This window comes from Felis catus, chromosome B2, assembly GCF_018350175.1.
Source record: "Felis catus isolate Fca126 chromosome B2, F.catus_Fca126_mat1.0, whole genome shotgun sequence".
Taxonomy (NCBI): domain Eukaryota; kingdom Metazoa; phylum Chordata; class Mammalia; order Carnivora; family Felidae; genus Felis; species Felis catus.
Window position 1 is genome coordinate 142591447 of NC_058372.1, and position 16713 is coordinate 142608159.

At 48.1% G+C, this 16713-nt stretch overlaps 1 protein-coding gene and 1 long non-coding RNA gene across 9 annotated transcripts in view; one reads left to right on the top strand and one right to left on the bottom strand.

Annotated features, from left to right (window-relative positions):
- Positions 1–13955, bottom strand: part of LOC109500010 — a 34391-nt gene extending 20436 nt beyond the window's left edge. The window contains exon 1 of the long non-coding RNA XR_002157644.3: positions 13438–13955. This is a non-coding gene — a long non-coding RNA (uncharacterized LOC109500010). The remainder of the gene's footprint in view (positions 1–13437) is intronic.
- Positions 1–16713, top strand: part of SYTL3 (synaptotagmin like 3) — a 94023-nt gene that overhangs the window by 70618 nt on the left and 6692 nt on the right. For all 8 annotated transcript variants that reach the window (XM_019831441.3, XM_045058310.1, XM_019831440.3 and 5 more), the window contains 2 exons: positions 7505–7683; positions 13422–13524. In XM_019831441.3, coding sequence (XP_019687000.3) covers positions 7505–7683; positions 13422–13524 — 282 coding nt within the window. The remainder of the gene's footprint in view (positions 1–7504; positions 7684–13421; positions 13525–16713) is intronic.

The window sequence follows — 16713 nt, forward strand, 5'->3', positions numbered from 1 at the left end:
GAGAGTCCAAGGGGCAGCTTCCCCAGAACTGCCCAGGGTCCCACAGACTAAACTCTAAGCTCCTCCAGGGGCCAGAATCATGTCTTTGGGTGCCCAGAAACTAACACATAGGCATGGACATGAGCTAGGATCCACCCCACGTGGTCCACGAGGCCCCACACGACTTCCCACACACGCCCCACCTGCCCCCTTGCTCGTTCCACATAACCGCACTGGTCGTTGAACACACGAGACGCAAGCCTGCCCTGGGGGCATTTCTGCCCTCTCCCATGTGGCACCACACCCATTGACTCCCTTCCTTTATATCTTTGCTCCAAGGTCACATTGTAGGCGGGGTCTACCCCCTGCCCTGTCCTGCCCTCCATCGCCCTTACCTTCTCTCTGTTACCCATATTCTTATCACCTTCTATAGCTGTGTAATTGGTTTATCTGTTGTTTGTTGTCTCCTGTAAGTCCCACGTGCCCAAGCAGTGCCTGACCCTGAAGCAGCACTCGGTAAACATGTGCGGAATGACCGTGTTACTCCTACCCGGAGCTCTGGTTTCCTGAAAGCCTACTGTGTGCTAACGACCGAGCCAGGTGTCTCCCCTGGCAATCGTTCGCACAACCATCTGGTCAGGTGGATGCTATTGTCCCATTTCACAAATGGGAAGACAGGTTCCCAGGGGTTAAGGCGGCTCACTGAGGTCAGACGGTAACCGCTGAGCCCTGACTCAACACCCAGAGCCGCGCGAGTCAAAGCCCTGGGGTTCCGTTGGGCTCTCCGATGGAGTGGGTTTCCTGCCCTCAGTCCCTGGTTCAGCTGCACTGGCCTGGGGCCGCCCCGCACCTAGAAAACCTCTCGGACTGTTGGGAAATGATGCTGTGGCAAGGAGACGCGGGTGAGTGTGTTTGTCTCGCTCTGTCCTTCAAACTACACCGCAAATTCAACTGGGCTCCCCTTCGTCCTTTCTTCTAGTGGGCTCGGATGTGTGCCCTTCAAGTTCTCCTCGTGGAGTTGAACTATTATGTGATTAAACCTGTTCCTTTAGGCTGAAGCAGTGTTTGAGGAAACGAAACTCCCACAAAGCAAATACTGATTATTGCTTCTTGCCCAGAGATGTTGCCTGTTCTTCCGACAGACCTTGAGGCTAAGAGCCAGGAAGTTTGGATAAAGCTTACCAAATCTCTACTTACTACAAAAGGAGAAAGCCAAAGGGGCAGTAAATAGGGGGAAACACTCAACCTCCCAGGTAGTTAAGTCAGTGCAAAATGAAAGCAAGCTCTGCTTTAGGGTCATGTCAGCAAATTTTAGAAGTGATACAGGTCCATGTTGGCAGGGGTATGGAGCTAGCTGCAGGCATCTTTATAAACTCCTGGGGTCTGCGGGAGGGCATTTACCTATGTGTATCAAAAGCCTTGAAAATGCCTGTTCTCTTCAATCAAACAATTCAGTTACAGGAAATATTCTTGAAAAATTATCATGAATGTTGCCCAAAATGTGTGTACGTGGCTGTCCAGGGAGCCTTGTTTATAACTGTTTTAATTTTGAAGAATTGGAAACAACCAAAATATTCAAAATAGGGCAATGGTTAAATGAATTATGGTATATTGATTCAGAGGAATACTTTGTAGCTATTAAAAAGAATGTTGAAGAATATTAATATAGAAAATATATGCTGACAAATGAAAATATAAGGTTATAAAATAGTATGATAGTAGCACATCTTTATAAAAGCAACGTGATTCTACTATAGACTTTGCAAACCAAGTGGGAGGATTATACCCAAATTTGACCCTGGAATGATGGGGTTATGCTTTTTTCTTAAACATTTTTTGGGGGCTCATGTGTGTTTTCTGTATTTTTCCTATAAACGTGTAATATTTTGGGAGAAAAAAAATAAGTTGTTAAAAAAAAATAAGCTCAGGGGTGCCTGGGTGGCTCAGTCCATTAAGCGTCAAACTTTGGCTCAGGTCATGATCACATGGTTCATGGGTTCGAGCCCTGTGCTGGGCTCTGTGCTGACAGCTCAGAGCCTGGAGCCTGTTTTTGGATTCTGTGTCTCCCTCTCTCTCTGCTCCTCCCCTGCTCATATTCTGTCTCTCTCTCTCTCTCTCTCTCTCTCTCTCAAAAATAAATAAATGTTTTTTAAAAATTAAAAAAATAAGTTCAGTTATCAGAAGTAGAACTTGGTGGAGTGAAGAAATACGTTAACATTTTAGCATTCCCACGGGAAAACAAATCCTACCAGAGTTCCTGTCTGGTTTTTAATTTTGTTTATACTTATGTTTAAAAAAAGCTAAAAAGGAATGCATTTATATCAGTGTTTTCAAACAGCTTACACTTTTCCTGCCAGAAGGTGTTGTGATTGGCAGGCGTGACAGTGGAATACTGTTCGGAAGCGATAGTGAATGAACTCAAACCACAACGACCACATGGATGAATTTAAAAAGCAGAGTGTCAAGAGAAAGTCAGTTATAGAGGAATAGGTACCCAGTAGGATTCTAATTATATAAATTCCAAGCTCAGGCAAAACTAACCAATATATTGTTTGGGGGGATCTACTACATCTGTACTAAAACCATAAAGAGAAACGAGGATGATTAACAGGAGACTTCGAAACAGCATTTACTCAGGGACAGGAAAGAGGCACTGGACAAAGGTAGGGCCCCGGGGCACTTCTGAGGTCCTGGTTATGTTGTTTTACTCCAGCTGAGTGGTGGGTACGTGGATGTTCATTTCATAATTATTATTTAACTATATCAATTATATGTACTTTTTGATATAGTTTTATAATAAAGAAGGAAAAAAAGAGAAAAGAAAAGGAGATGATTTATCCTGCTTACAAAGGGCAGCCACATTGTCTGGCATTTTCCAAATGGTAACGAATGTTCTATACTTACTATGCGTGGGGATGGTTCTAAGTCTCCTTATGTATTTATTTTTTAATATATATATATATAGTTAATGTTTACTTTTGAGAGAGAGCAACAGGGACAGAACGTGAGCAGGGGAGGAGCAGAGAGAGAGGGAAACATGGAATCCGAAGCAGGCTCCAGGCTCTGAGCTGTCAGCACAGAGCCTGACGCGGGACTCGAACCCACAATCGCGAGATCATGACCTGAGCCGCCGTCAGACGTTTAACTGACTGAGCCACCAAGTGCCCCTCTAAGTCTCTTTAGACGCATTAACTAATTGAGCCTCATCCCAGTCTTATGGAATAGACCCCCATTTTACACACGAGGAAACTGAGACTAGAGAGGTTACGAATATGGTTCAAGATCACACAGCCACTAAGTGTCAGGGCCAGGAGCTGGATGAAAGCCTGTCAGGCTTCATTGCCGCCATTTGGACCACTCTGCACTAATGCTCTCAGCGTGTTCTCGGTGATCAGGACGTTTTCTTCCTAAAGTATACGGTTGGCTCTTCAACAATGTGGACCTTAGGGGCCTTGACCCCCTGTGCAGTCGAGAATTAGTGTATAACTTTCAACTCCCCCAAAACTTAATAGCCCACTGTTGACCAGAAGCCTTACTGATAACACAAATGGTCAACTGACACCTATTTTGGATGTTACATGTGTAATTACTGTAAACTAGAGGGCGCCCGGGTGGCTCAGTCAGTTAAAACGTCCGACTTCGGCTCAGGTCATGATCTCACAGTCCGTGGATTTGAGCCCCGCATCGGGCTCTGTGCTGACAGCTCAGAGCCTGGAGCCTGCTTCGGATTCTGTGTCTCCCTTTCTCTCTGGCCCTTCCCTGCTCGTTCTCTCTCTCTCTCACTCTTTCTCAAGAATAAACATTAAAAAGAAATTTTTTAACGTACTGTAAACTAGAGAAAGGTAAACGTTAGGAAAATCGTAAGGAAGAGAAATCACATCTGTCGTACCGTCCTGTGCTTACTGGAAAGATCTGCCTCGTTCAAACCCATGTTGCTCAAGGGTCAGCTGTAGCTGTGGTTTCAGTTGACCCCTCCCGTCTTAACTTGGTAAAATAAGAGGGCATGGAGCCTTGCTCAAGGTCACGGTAGGTAACGTGTGCCCTTCAGAGAAAACCGCTGAATGTTCCCTGCCCGGCTGGAGTAGTTCTCCTTTGCTTTCGCTCAGATTTCCTTTCCTGCCAAGGCCCAACAGCACTAATGGCTGCAGGAAAAGTCAGGCTGAGCTCGTAGTTGCTCTTCTGGGCCCGGACTTCTTGGTGGACTCCATCCGCTGTTCTTAGCTCCCGTTCTGGCTGGCAAGGGAAAGAGAACCCGAAAGCCCTCCCGAGGCAACAGTGGCGAAGACATAAATTATGTCAGGGATGCGGTTGACCAGAGGATGTGCTCTGCTGTCTTCTCACGGTCTGAGGCTGCACGTTTCCTCCTGAAGCAGGCACAGCAGCTGATTTGCTCAGAGATCCTACCAGAAGCTGGTGGCCCAAGGAGTTAGGCCCCCCGGTCCACTTCCAGTCCTACCTCTGATTTTCTGGGCAACCTTTGGGTGCGTCCCAGCCGGCTTTGACCTCCGTGAACGTACTTATGAAATGAAGGAGGAGTCATTCTAACGCTTCCTGGATGCGTTATCACTCTGGGCACCGAGCTGGGTGAGCCAGGGGCAGCCCTCTCTGGACCTGTTCCTGAACAGCTGCACACACAGCAGGACGGGCCTCACGGCCGGTATGAGTGTGCGGGGATCAGGTCTGCCCTGTTTTGTCCCCTGGGCCCGAAGTATTTCTCTGGGTAGCTCAGTTACTGACTCAGATCGACCATTTCATGCCTTCTCCAGTTTTTTTCAAGACTCTTTCAGATCTTCCACCCTGCTTTACTTCCTCATTTTGAGCAAATATCCCTTTTTACTTAAAAAAAAAAAAAAAAAGAAAAGGGGGGGTGGGGAGATGGGTCTGGGTGGCTCTGTCGGCTGAGCGTCCAGTTTCAGCTCAGGTCAGGATTTCGTGGTTCGTGGGTACGAGCCCCGCATCGGGCTCTCTGCCGTCATTGGGGAGCCACTTCAGATCCTGTCTCCCTCTCTCCATGCTGTCTCTCAAAAATAAACGTGAAAAAAAGAATCCGTTCAGAATTGCCTGATTCTCCTGATACCAAAATTAACCTCACTGTGTCTGTGCCCAACCTACTCTCCTTTCCCTCCCGAACGGAAGAAGCCAGCCACCCCGGCAGTATCTTGGGGCCCCTTCTCTCTTGCCCATTACTGTTTCTTCCATTAAAGATAGCATGTCTTTTCGTTCTCTGTCTTAGCGATTTTTGTCTTCGTCTTTGATTTTCAGCAAGTTTGTCATGTGCCGACATGTAGTTTCATTTAAAAATATTTTTCCTCTGGCGTCTGCAGTGAAGTGACTTAAGGAAGTTCTACAAGATTACGACGACTACCCAACCAACCGAGTGAGTCGTCTTACTTAGTTCTACATATGGCTCTTTCAGGCACAAGACCGCCTACCCCAGAATATTTACGTAGAGCACTTTTAAATCAAAGTACTCCAAGTGCTTTCTCTATCCCCTCCATAAATATTTACCGGGCACTCTTTGGTGAGCCAGGCCCCGAGCTGGGTGCTGGAGATACGGCGGAGGGCAGGAACGTGCAGAGCCCCACGTGCTAGGAGCTTCCAGTGGCTTTCAGTGGGTGTGACCCGCCTCCAGAGAGAACGGACTTTTGCTTCCAGCACACAGAGTGAAGGTCAACAGTCTTTATCCATCTGGTGTCCAGCTCGTTTGAAGCTGGGTTTCAGTCTTTGTGAGGACTGCTCCATTTCGAGTTGATTCTTCCTCCTGGGAAGGAAGGCTGTGGGGGAGTCCCCACTGAAAGTCTGGAGGTCTCCAAGCCCCTCCTCTGTGGTGGTCTTCTCCAGTAAGATGAACCTCTCAATGCATTTTTAAGCTTCTCAGCTGCTCAGTGAGCCCTTCCAAATCAGCAAATCCCTTGAGGGGAAGAGAAGCATCTAGAGTCTGTCTCGCTGTGTCTCGCTTAGGTGCGGTTCCCCTTTCTCTGTGAACCCAGCTCAAGTTCTATGTGCCTTTCAGGGCCCTGAACACCGGTGTGTGTCTCTCAACCCTTTGCTTGGCTCCTGAGCCCCGTGGCTGCTGTGTTTCGCTTGACTTCCCTGTCTTCCTGCTCTGCTTGCAAAGGGACAAATGCCTCAAAGGGAGACCGACCGCTCAGAAGGTCAGGCTCACGGCCACACTGCCCTTCTCTAGTAGCGTGGACCCCTCTCCCTGGCTGTCTTGGTAGCTCTACAATGGCCATGAAGCTGCTTGTGATTTAATTCAGTTTTCCGTCTGTTCTCGGCAGAAAAGTTGCTATAATACAACTTAGTCTGACGTGGCCCAAAGTGAGCCACGGGACGAATGCCATTTTAATTGTCGGAACTTTTTAGCACCTGCGATCCACACCCCTGTTCTGCTCACCAGCGGAGCCCGCCTTCCGCCGAGCGTCCCGACCTGTCTCTCTTCGCTGCTGTGCGCCTCATTGCTTCATGCTGTCTCCCCACTCCCTGCCTGTCTGGATGCGAGATTTCAAGATTGTGTTCCATTCCAACAATGGTGTGGATGTGGGCGGCTGAGCACCCACCTGCCCTCCAGAGCCGGTGACGGGGTGCGGCGAAGTTGGTTGTGTTCCTGACGTTAGTTAACTCAGGTTCGGGTCCTCGGATGAGCTGTTGGTTTCGTTTGGTTCGCCTCGGCGCTCTCTCTAGCGGGCGAGAAAGCCCCGGACTTTCTTCTTCGTTTCTTTTCGGGATGTTTGACGGTGTGGAGGAACTTGTTGGGAATTAGAAGTGGAAATCATTTTTCCCCCCTCTATTTTCATAGTCAGCACTGAGATTTTTGCATGTGAATGGGGCAAATATTGAAACCAATTTAACAGTGATACAGCAGTTCGTTTGTCTTTTAGGCACAGGCGTCCCACGCGACCTGTCTATGTTATGTAAGCTCACAGCGTTTTCACTTATGGTGGCAGTTTTGTTTCTCATTTTAGGTACCCATAAAAATCGAAACACAATTACTCTTGTTCTTGACTACATACTTCACACGTTTCATTCCATTTACTCCTTACCGTAACCCAAGGAGACTAGTGTTAATTTTTCCATTTAGACTTTGATGTCGCTCCCTTAGCAGAACAAGCCTTTGAATCTAGCCCTATGGGACTCCCAGTCATGGTGCTTGGCAGGCCTGCTCTCTGGCTCTCCACGTGGCTGTTCCTGCCATGGGTATTATCTGCTCTCCTGAGACTTATCTTTGCAGAATTACGGAGATCAGCCACTTTATCCCAACTGATTTGTGTTAAAGAATGAGATTGTGCAAGCTGGGCAAGACCAGACTTTCTGAGGATTTCTCATCTCCTTAGGAAAGAATGTGTGGCAACTTATTTTGGCAAAGTACAAACTGGTGTATTATTAACTTACTGTGAGTCAGGATGCTTGCTTTGTGTGATTTTTTTTTTTTTTTTTTTGAGATCTTGAAGCCAGAACTGCCAACAACAACAACAAAAGGATTAATTGTGAACTAATTTATTGTATCTGTCATTCTTGATTTCAGGCAAGTCTACTTAGCATTAACAGCACTTGTACAGAGATGGGAAATTTTGACAATGCTAATGTCACTGGAGAAATAGAGTTTGCCATTCGTTATTGCTTCAAAACCTGCTCTTTAGAAATATGCATCAAGGCCTGTAAGAATCTTGCCTATGGAGAGGAAAAGAAGAAAAAGTGCAATCCGTAAGTTTCTTTTTCTAAGTCTTGACATTAGATGATAGGCGTATTGGGTCTAAAGTTTATATAGAAAAGTAAAAGTCGAGGGGCGCCTGGATGGCGCAGTCGGTTAAGCATCCGACTTCAGCCAGGTCACGATCTCGCGGTCCGTGAGTTCGAGCCCCCCGTCGGGCTCTGGGCTGATGGCTCAGAGCCTGGAGCCTGTTTCCGATTCTGTGTCTCTCTCTCTCTCTGCCCCTCCCCCGTTCATGCTCTGTCTCTCTCTGTCCCAAAAATAAAATAAACGTTGAAAAAAAAAATAAAAAAAAAAAAAAGTAAAAGTCGAAAATAAACCAAGACAATTGTAAAAAAACAAAAACAAAAACTAAACTAAAAAGCCATAACAAGAATTATTTTAAGGCTGCACTAATTCAAACAATGTGCTATTGATGCAATGATAGATAAGTAGGTCAACTGACAGAATCAGAGGTCCAGATGCAGACCTAAGCTATATTTGGGAGTTTCTAGGATCAAGGGGCTATTAGAAATCAGTGCAGTGTGGAAAAGATGAATGTCAATGCATGCTGTTGGGAAATTTGACTTCCCATACAGGAAAAACCAAACCAAAAACCTGTCTCACACAATCTGTAAACAGATTAAAGATTTTTTCCAGGGCACCTGGGTGGCCCAGTCAGTTGAGCGTCTGACTCTTGATTTCGGCTCAGGTCATGAATCCAAGGTCATGGGATCGAGCCATGCATTGGGCTTTGTGCTGAGCCTGGAGCCTGTTTAAGATTCTCTCTCTCTCCCTTTGCCCCTCTCCCCTGTGGTGCTCTCTTTCTTTAAAAAAAGGTGGGTTTTTTTTTTCCCAACTGCTATGAAAGGATATCACTTTAATTTTTAGTGTGCATTTCCCTGATTACTAAGAAAGATGAGCAACTTAGACACTTAGGGGTCACCTTCTGTGAACGTCCCATTCCTATCTTCTGCCATTTTTCTATCGGGTTGTCATTTTTGTCATTTATTTACAGGAGGGTGGGAGTTTTTTTAAACCCATTCTTCATTGGTTATGTGTATTTTGCATATCTTCTACTTGTTACTTGTTTTCTTTTTTTTTTTTTTTTCAACGTTTATTTATTTTTGGGACAGAGAGAGACAGAGCATGAACGGGGGAGGGGCAGAGAGAGAGGGAGACACAGAATCGGAAACAGGCTCCAGGCTCCGAGCCATCAGCCCAGAGCCCGACGCGGGGCTCGAACTCCCAGACCGCGAGATCGTGACCTGGCTGAAGTCGGACGCTTAACCGACTGCGCCACCCAGGCGCCCCGAGTTACTTGTTTTCTAACATTGTTTATGATAGCTTTCCTTGCAGAGAATTTGATGTCCATTTTATCAGTCTTTTCCTTTAAAATGTCTGCCTGTTGAGTTTGCAGAAAAACTGAAGGTTATAAATCTCTTCTTCTCTATTTTCATCTATTAGAATGTTTTCATACTTAGATCCTTTCACATTACAACTGGAATTGATTTTCTGTGTATGGTTTAAGGTTAAGGACCACATCTTTGTCTTTCTCTTGCCTACATGGGAAACTTTGAGCACGGTTTTTTTATTACCAGTTAGGGAGGGGGGATAGATTGTTGGTCCAACCAGACTCTCCTCTGCTCTGAAACTTTCAGGGTAGACACGAAGCACAGATGAAGTACATCACTGTCGCACTCATGGTTCTCCAAAACAGGGTCCTTCTTGTCTTGCTAGTGTCTTCTGTTATCCCCCCAACTTATACCTTATGCTTAGGAAACCTGGAATAGTCGTTGTTTCAAAGCTATTGCCCTGACTTTTCCAAACAGAGGCATTCCTCATGTTTGTTCTGGGACTGCCTTCCCAATGCCACTGCTACAAGTAGCAACCCTGATCCTGTCCGTTTTTCAGACTCCAGTCCAGTCAGAGACATTTACTCAGCCCTTGACTGTGCATGCATGCTGGGCCTCTGCCGTAATTCTCAGAAGGACTATAGTGAGGCGGTTGAGAGGATGGACATTGAACCCTGGTCCACCATGTATGCAGTTTGACCTTGGGCAAGCCACTCAACCTCTCGATACCTCAGTTCCCTCACTGTAACATGGGAATAATAATAGCACCTACTTCAAAGGATTGTTGTGGTGTTTCCCTGAATTTGCCCCTACTGAGCCTTCAGAACAATGTCTAGAACATGATGAACACTCAACAGATAGGAAGCAAGTGAGACATGAAGTACACAGACAAGCAGACCTAAAAATCCACAATAGGGACCCCCTTGAGGTTTGGGCCAAATACTCAGCTGTTAACACACAGGACAAGATTTCATGAGGTCTGTCACAGAGTGGCTGCTGGTGAGCCACTGGGTGTGGCTCAGTGCTGGGGAAGATGGGAGCTCTGAGCAGCCAGAGTGGAGACTGCTAAACACCCAGGGCAGTCAGGGAGACACAGCAGTAGGACCTCTCCAGCCCCAGAGTAAGGGCTACCGTAACTCACCCCAGCTGAGCAAAATCAAACCTTGCCAGGGGCAAACTGACTTGCCCATCAGTGAAATGCCTGCTAGAACAAAACTCCATGCTTTTTCAAGGAAAAATAGCCCAGAGAGGATTCTGGGACAGTGGCAGGGTGGGAAGCACCAGGAATCGGTCTCCCTTTGCAGACAACAATCGCACTGGTACCATCTGTCCGATGTAACTATTTTGGAACTCTGGAGTCTAGTGAAGGCTGGCAACTTCCAGAGGAAGCCTTGGAGGGGACATCGAGGTCAATTTCAGTCAATGTCAGTTCTTAGCAGGATAGCAGCTACCCATCCCTCACTCGCAGCCATAGCCATGCCAGTGTTCCTGGAGCAGCTCACACATCTCTCACAGGAGTCCACGTGGGATATCTGTCCTCCAAATATCAGGGATCTGTGCTCTGACTGCAGGCTGCCGCTTCTGATCACAGAGGCACAGACACAGAGGTGGGCAGCCATTACTGTATCTCCTCCAGTTACTGGGATCCAAAGGGGGTCCTCAGGGGGGTTACCCACAGATTTTTCATCAGCTATTATAGAGGCCAGAAGGCAGTAAGGAAATATATTCAAAGTACTAAAAGGAAAAAAAAAAAAAGCTGTCAACCAAGAACCCGATAGCCAGCAAAGCTGTTCTTTAGGTTTCTGTTCTGAGGCAGATACTAAGACATTCTTGGATAAACAAAAGCCAAGGGACTTTGTTAACACTAGAAATTTCTGTCTTGCAAGAAATGCTCTAAAGGGGCCCTGCAGGGTGGGCCGGAAGGATACCAGACAGTAACTCAAAGACCTACAAAGAAACAAAGACCTCAGGAAAAGCAAAGACACAGGCAATTATAAAAGCAAGTATTATTTAACCGTGGCATGTGCTTCCACTGTTTGTTTTCCACAAGACTTAAGAGACTAATATATATATTTTTAATTATTCATCTCTCACTGTTGCTGTAACTTTCGTTTGTAACTCCACATTGTTTTTTAAACTAATTTAAGAGCGGAATGCATTTAAAGGAATGATTAGTTGGTGACTTTGGTCACGCAGTGTAGAAAGGTGCAATTCTGTGACCTCGGCAATGCACAGAGGTGAGGTTGGCACTATAAAGAAACCGAGGGGGGCGCCTAGATGGCTCAGTCCCTTGCGCATCGGCTTCGGCTCAGGTCACGATCTCGTGGTTCGTGGATTTGAGCCCCGGGTAGGGCTTACTGCTGACAGTGCAGAGCCCGCTTCTGATCCTCTGCCCCCCTCTTTGCCCCACCCCCCACTCTTTCTCTCTCAAAAATAAACATTAAAAAAAAAGAACATCTATGAAAAGAAATGAGAATGGAATTTAAACATTTCACCACAAAATTGAGCTAAATACGAAGAATGAATACAATAACGCAGGTAGTGAGGGACACTGATGCTAGAAGATAGAAACAAATGGCAAGTGACAGAAGAAGTCCCTCCTTATCAGAGTTACTTTCAAATGTCAATGATTTAGAGACAGAAATTGTCAGAATGGATAAAAACATAAGAGCCAAAGGTTGCCAGGATCAGGTTCTTGGGCCCGACAACAATAGAAACAAGGCTGGACCCCACAATCAAAGTGCAGGCAAGGCTTTACTGGGGCCGCAGCTCGAGCTGAAGAGAGAGACGGCACTAACAGAGCGGTTGGGCTGATGGCCTTGTGCAGGGAAGAGGCTGGCCTCACGAAACAGGAGGAGGGGGGAGCAGGGGAGGCCCCTTTCTACAGAGAAAGTAACTTCATCGTGATCGGTTGGAAGGCAACTCAGGCTGCTTGTTGGTGCTTTTTGGAGCTGGGGTCCTCTGCTTTAAGTCCAGCTTGTACATGGGGCCACATCCTGGCTCCACTTTGCAAGGGAAGGAGTTTAACAATTGCAGCTGACAGGGGAACGTGGGTGGCTCAGCCGGTTAAGCATCCGACTTCAGCTCAGGTCATGATCCTCATGGTTCGTGAGTTCGAGCCCCACATCGGGCTCCGTGCTGACAGCTCAGAGCCTGGAGCCTGCCTCGGATTCTGTGTCTCCCTCTCTCTCTGCCCCTTCCCGCTCACACTCTGTCTTTCTCAAAAATAAACATTAAAAAAAACAAAAACAATTGCAGCTGACAGAAAGTGCCCGAGGTGCACAATCTTTTGCTTGGGGCTAGTTCCCAGGGACCCTCAGTGTCTCACAGCTCTGTGCCCTCTACAAGAGACTCCCTCCGGATCCAAAGACAGAAACAGAAGATCTTCCATGTAAATAGTAACCAGAAGAGAACAGGAGGGGCTGTGCTAATATCACACAAAATAGACTTTTTTTCAAAAATTTTTTTTACTTATTTTTGAGAGAGCATGAGTTGGGGAGGGGCAAAGAGAGAGAAGGGGACAGAGGATCCATAGCAGCGAGCAGCGAGCCCGATGTGGGCCTCCAACCCACGAACAGTGAGCTCGTGACCGGAGCCAAAGTTGGTCACTCAACCGACTGAGCCACCTAGGTGCCCTACACAAAATAGACTTTAAAGCAACAAAGATCATAAAAGATAAAGGATGTTATATGCTAATAAGAGGTTCCGTACAGCAAGATGTGACTGGTCTGTTTTGCTTCGGGAGAGTCAAGCCTGTGGGGAGCGCGCCTGGCGATGGGAGGGTCCTTGCTGTTACCAAAATTGCCAGAGCATCACCAGGACAGTCTCGGGACCTCCCTGGAGGGAGGGGTCCTTCTGGACAGGATTTCAGGGGATGGGCCGAATGCGGGAGGAGAGGCCCCACAAGGGAAAAGTAAAGTGTGAGGCATGTACTTTCTATTTCTACTTTTTTTTTTTTTTTTTTTTTGGCGGGTTGGAGGAAGCAATCAGTGGAGGGAGGACGAGCTGGCACGGGGCCTCCACACCCAGGCGGTCAGAGACTCTGTCACTCGTGCAGCCTCAGCAGCCCAGCCTCTGGTTCCAGGATTGTTACCAAATGGCGAGGAATGAGCGATGTAGATTCTAGGGGTAGGGCGTGAGGAAAGCAGGGGAGCTTCCCACCCCCAGGAACATTCCAGAGGATTATGGCCAAAGACTGTGTAAACCAGAAGCCGTATACCCAGCACTATCATTGTTCCCCGTCAGGGGAGGCCACCAAGCCCTGTCAACCTCAAATCCAGCGGGAAGCAGGGTACAGAAAATGCTGATGTGTGATTCTCCTCCTCCTGATCCCTTTGTCCCCCACCCCCACCCCCTGGTTGAGCTTTCACCCTGTCCCGTCTGCGTTTGGCCACCAGGTACGTGAAGACCTACCTGCTGCCTGACAGATCCTCCCAGGGAAAACGCAAGACTGGAGTCCAAAGGAACACCGTGGACCCAACCTTCCAAGAGACCTTGAAGGTACTTGCTGGACAAATCTTCACATGCTAAGTCCCCCGTCCCAGGCTGGGCACACGGGGCCAGAGTTCAGCAGAGTGTTCTTCGAAACTCTTGAGTCAGTTAAACATAAGTAACAGACACTTGTACGTTTCTGCAGGCCTCTGTCAATCAGTGACAGGTCGGTAGAAACTAAATGGCAGCCTTTGTACAGGAAAAGTGCAGAGTGTGCTGGACTTGAGAAGGCATTTGATTAATGATTTCTGAGAAAACGGTGGAAAAGAACCTGGCTGCCTCCCAAGCCCTAAAACTGGTTTGTCCTACTGAATTTTGATGACTCTCAGAGAGGGACTTCTCGGCCGGGTACCCTGTGTATTCCTCTGCTGAGTTACCGTCTTCATCAAAGTGCTCCTTTATCGTAATCACTTGGCAACCCCAGGCTGCTGCTTTTATGGAAAAAAAAAAAAAAATAGTCACCTTATGAAAAACATCGTACAGAGGAATTGTTTGGATTTTCACTTTGGTGCTGAGAAATCACGATTTGTGATGTGGGGCAGAGCTAGAAAGTGACTCTGGGGATTTGGGGTCGACGGGTGGAGATGATGTCCGGCATCGGCTGAGAGCTAGATGTGGGAGGCTCCGTGCTAGAAGAACAGTCCAGATGCGCTGGGCCATACCCAGTCAGCGCTGGGCATCCCAGGGACCGCATTGTTAAACCTGAACCAGGAGAGGGCCTGATTTGCCTTCCTTGGCAAGTAGGGACACTTCTGAATGCCCGGCCAGGAACCATCTGGCCAGCTGACATGAGTCCCATTTGTTAAGTAATAAAAGCCACTGTTTTCTGTGTCCCTGCTGCGGCCAAGTATTTTCTATACCCCCTGAGCTAGGTATTGCAATCCTCGTTTCCCAGTGGGGAAACCGAGGCATAGAGAGTACTCAGAAGGACAACTCTAACTCACAAGGGACTAGCAGACCTCCACAAGATTTATGTTCATAGGACTCCCCAAAGGATGGTTTAAAAATTTTTTTAAAATGTTTTTATTTATTTTTGAGAGAGAGAGAGACAGACAGAATGTGAGCGGGGGAGGGGCAGACAGAGAGAGGAAGACACAGAATCCGACAGAGCCCGACATGGGGCTCGAACCCACAAACTGTGAGATCACGAACTGAGCCAAAATCGGAAGCTTAACTGACTGAGCCACCCAGGCACCCCGCCAAAGGGTGTTTTTTAAAGTAGCCCGTGGTTCAGCAGGTGTGGGTGGGGTTTAACGGATCACCGGTCTAGGACCCCTCTGGTACCAAGTCGCTAGAGACTGGTCTTCAGGTGGTTTTGCTCACATATCTGCTGAAAGAGTTTTGAACAGCTGTGTACCACCTCACACATTGTAAGTTCTTATCTAAAACCACATGTTACAAGTTTAAGGTGTTTTGTACTAAACAGATAAATATTTCACATTTTATGAAATGAGACAAAGAGGAGGATTGACTATATTTTAGATAAATATATAGTTTGATTTTTAAAGTTTTAGCCACCTTATTCAAAATGCACGCAGGGGGCATGCCTGGGTGGCTCAGTCGGTTGAGCGTCCGACTTCGGCTCAGGTCATGATCTTGCGGTCTATGAGTTCAAGTCCCGCGTCAGGCTCCGTGCTGACAGCCTGGAGCCTGCTTCAGATTCTGTGTCTCCCTCTCTCTCTGCCCCTCCTCCACTCATGCTCTGTCTCTCTCTGTCTCAGAAATAAACATTAAAATAAAATGCATGCAGAATCTCAAAACACCTAAAATTTGTATCCATTGGTTCTACCCAGTAGATGGTAAATGTTTCGGTTGTCCTGGAAAACTTTCCGGATACATTGAAGAGAATCCGTGTCCCTCATCTGTTCTCAAATCAGAGCATCCTGACACGGGCCAAACCTTACTTTTCACAGAAAGGCATGTGAGGCAGCAAAGATGGGGGGGGGGAGAGAAGCGGAGCAATCATTGAGAGTTTTCAGAAATCAGTGTTTCGGATGATCTCTGTGTTTAGCACGCGGGAGGTTCATCCAACCGTGGGCAAGACACCGAGAGAGCCTGGGGTGTGAGAACTGTCCTCCGCCAGTTTCAAGAACATTCCTGTGCAAACTGAGGATCTAGAAGCTGATCCTCAAGGTTTTCTAAGCAGAAGGGAAGCCGTCCTGCACCCCAGGGCTGCTGGCACCCCACCTGAAGACCAGTGTAGGGGGCCGGGGAAGGATGGAATGCGACCCCTGATCTGGGAGGTGTTGGGTGCCCCCGGACAGCGGCGGTCTGCGTTCGTGGGGCTGGGCGCCCAGGGGAGGCTGTAGCAACCCCACGGTCTGCCAGGACCGCCTCGCGGATGTACCATGTTGATGGGAACAGGTCTTGTTTGCAAAAGCGACTTAGTGGACCAAAGGGAGCAGTCCCGTTGGTCGCTGGGGAGGAGGGGCGCTCGTGTGTGAGCACCTGAGGAGCAGGTCTGCGTTCCCGAGGGAGTGGAGGACAGGGCTTTCTGCACACAGGGTGGATGGAGATCACATGGGGGACAGTCACCTGCCCTCCCTGGGACGATTCTTTCTCAGAGGGAGCAGGTGCGGCGCCGTGAGCGGTCAGCCCTCACAGAGTGGCCATGAAGGGAATAACCAGGTTAATTTAGAGTTTAAGGACAGACTGGGGAAGGAGTGCAGGGCAGAGTCAGAAACGGACCATGGACTTGAGGGAAGACAGACCGAGAATCAGCCCAAGGCAGTAGAGGGATGTGGCTTCCGACCACAATGGGCGCTGATAATCCCAGAGGGAAGAAAAGGGGGGGCGAGGGCGGAAGGCAGCCCGGCCTGAGCGGGGGCTGTTCACCGGCCTGGGCCCACTTCCCCTCCCTCTCGTCCATCATCTACCTGGAAGGGCACTAACGGTGGTCAGGAGACGCGACTCAGGGAAACGTGCGCGGCTGCTGTAAGTGGGTGTGAGGGTCCCGCCCCGCAGTGTGACAGGAGCACACCCTCAACACGTTGTCGTGGAGGCAGCACATGGCAGAGAGCAGGCTCCCGAGGTCTGCAGGGCAGATCCGAGGTCTGGCCTGCTGGGCCCCCAATGAGGAAGCCCTAAGACTGGCTGTTGCCCCTGTAAATTGGTGAATGGCAATACTCACCTCGGGTGCTCCCGAGGGGTAAGGAGCAATGTAGCTAAAAGTCTGGTGCCACACAAGGGTTCAGTAAA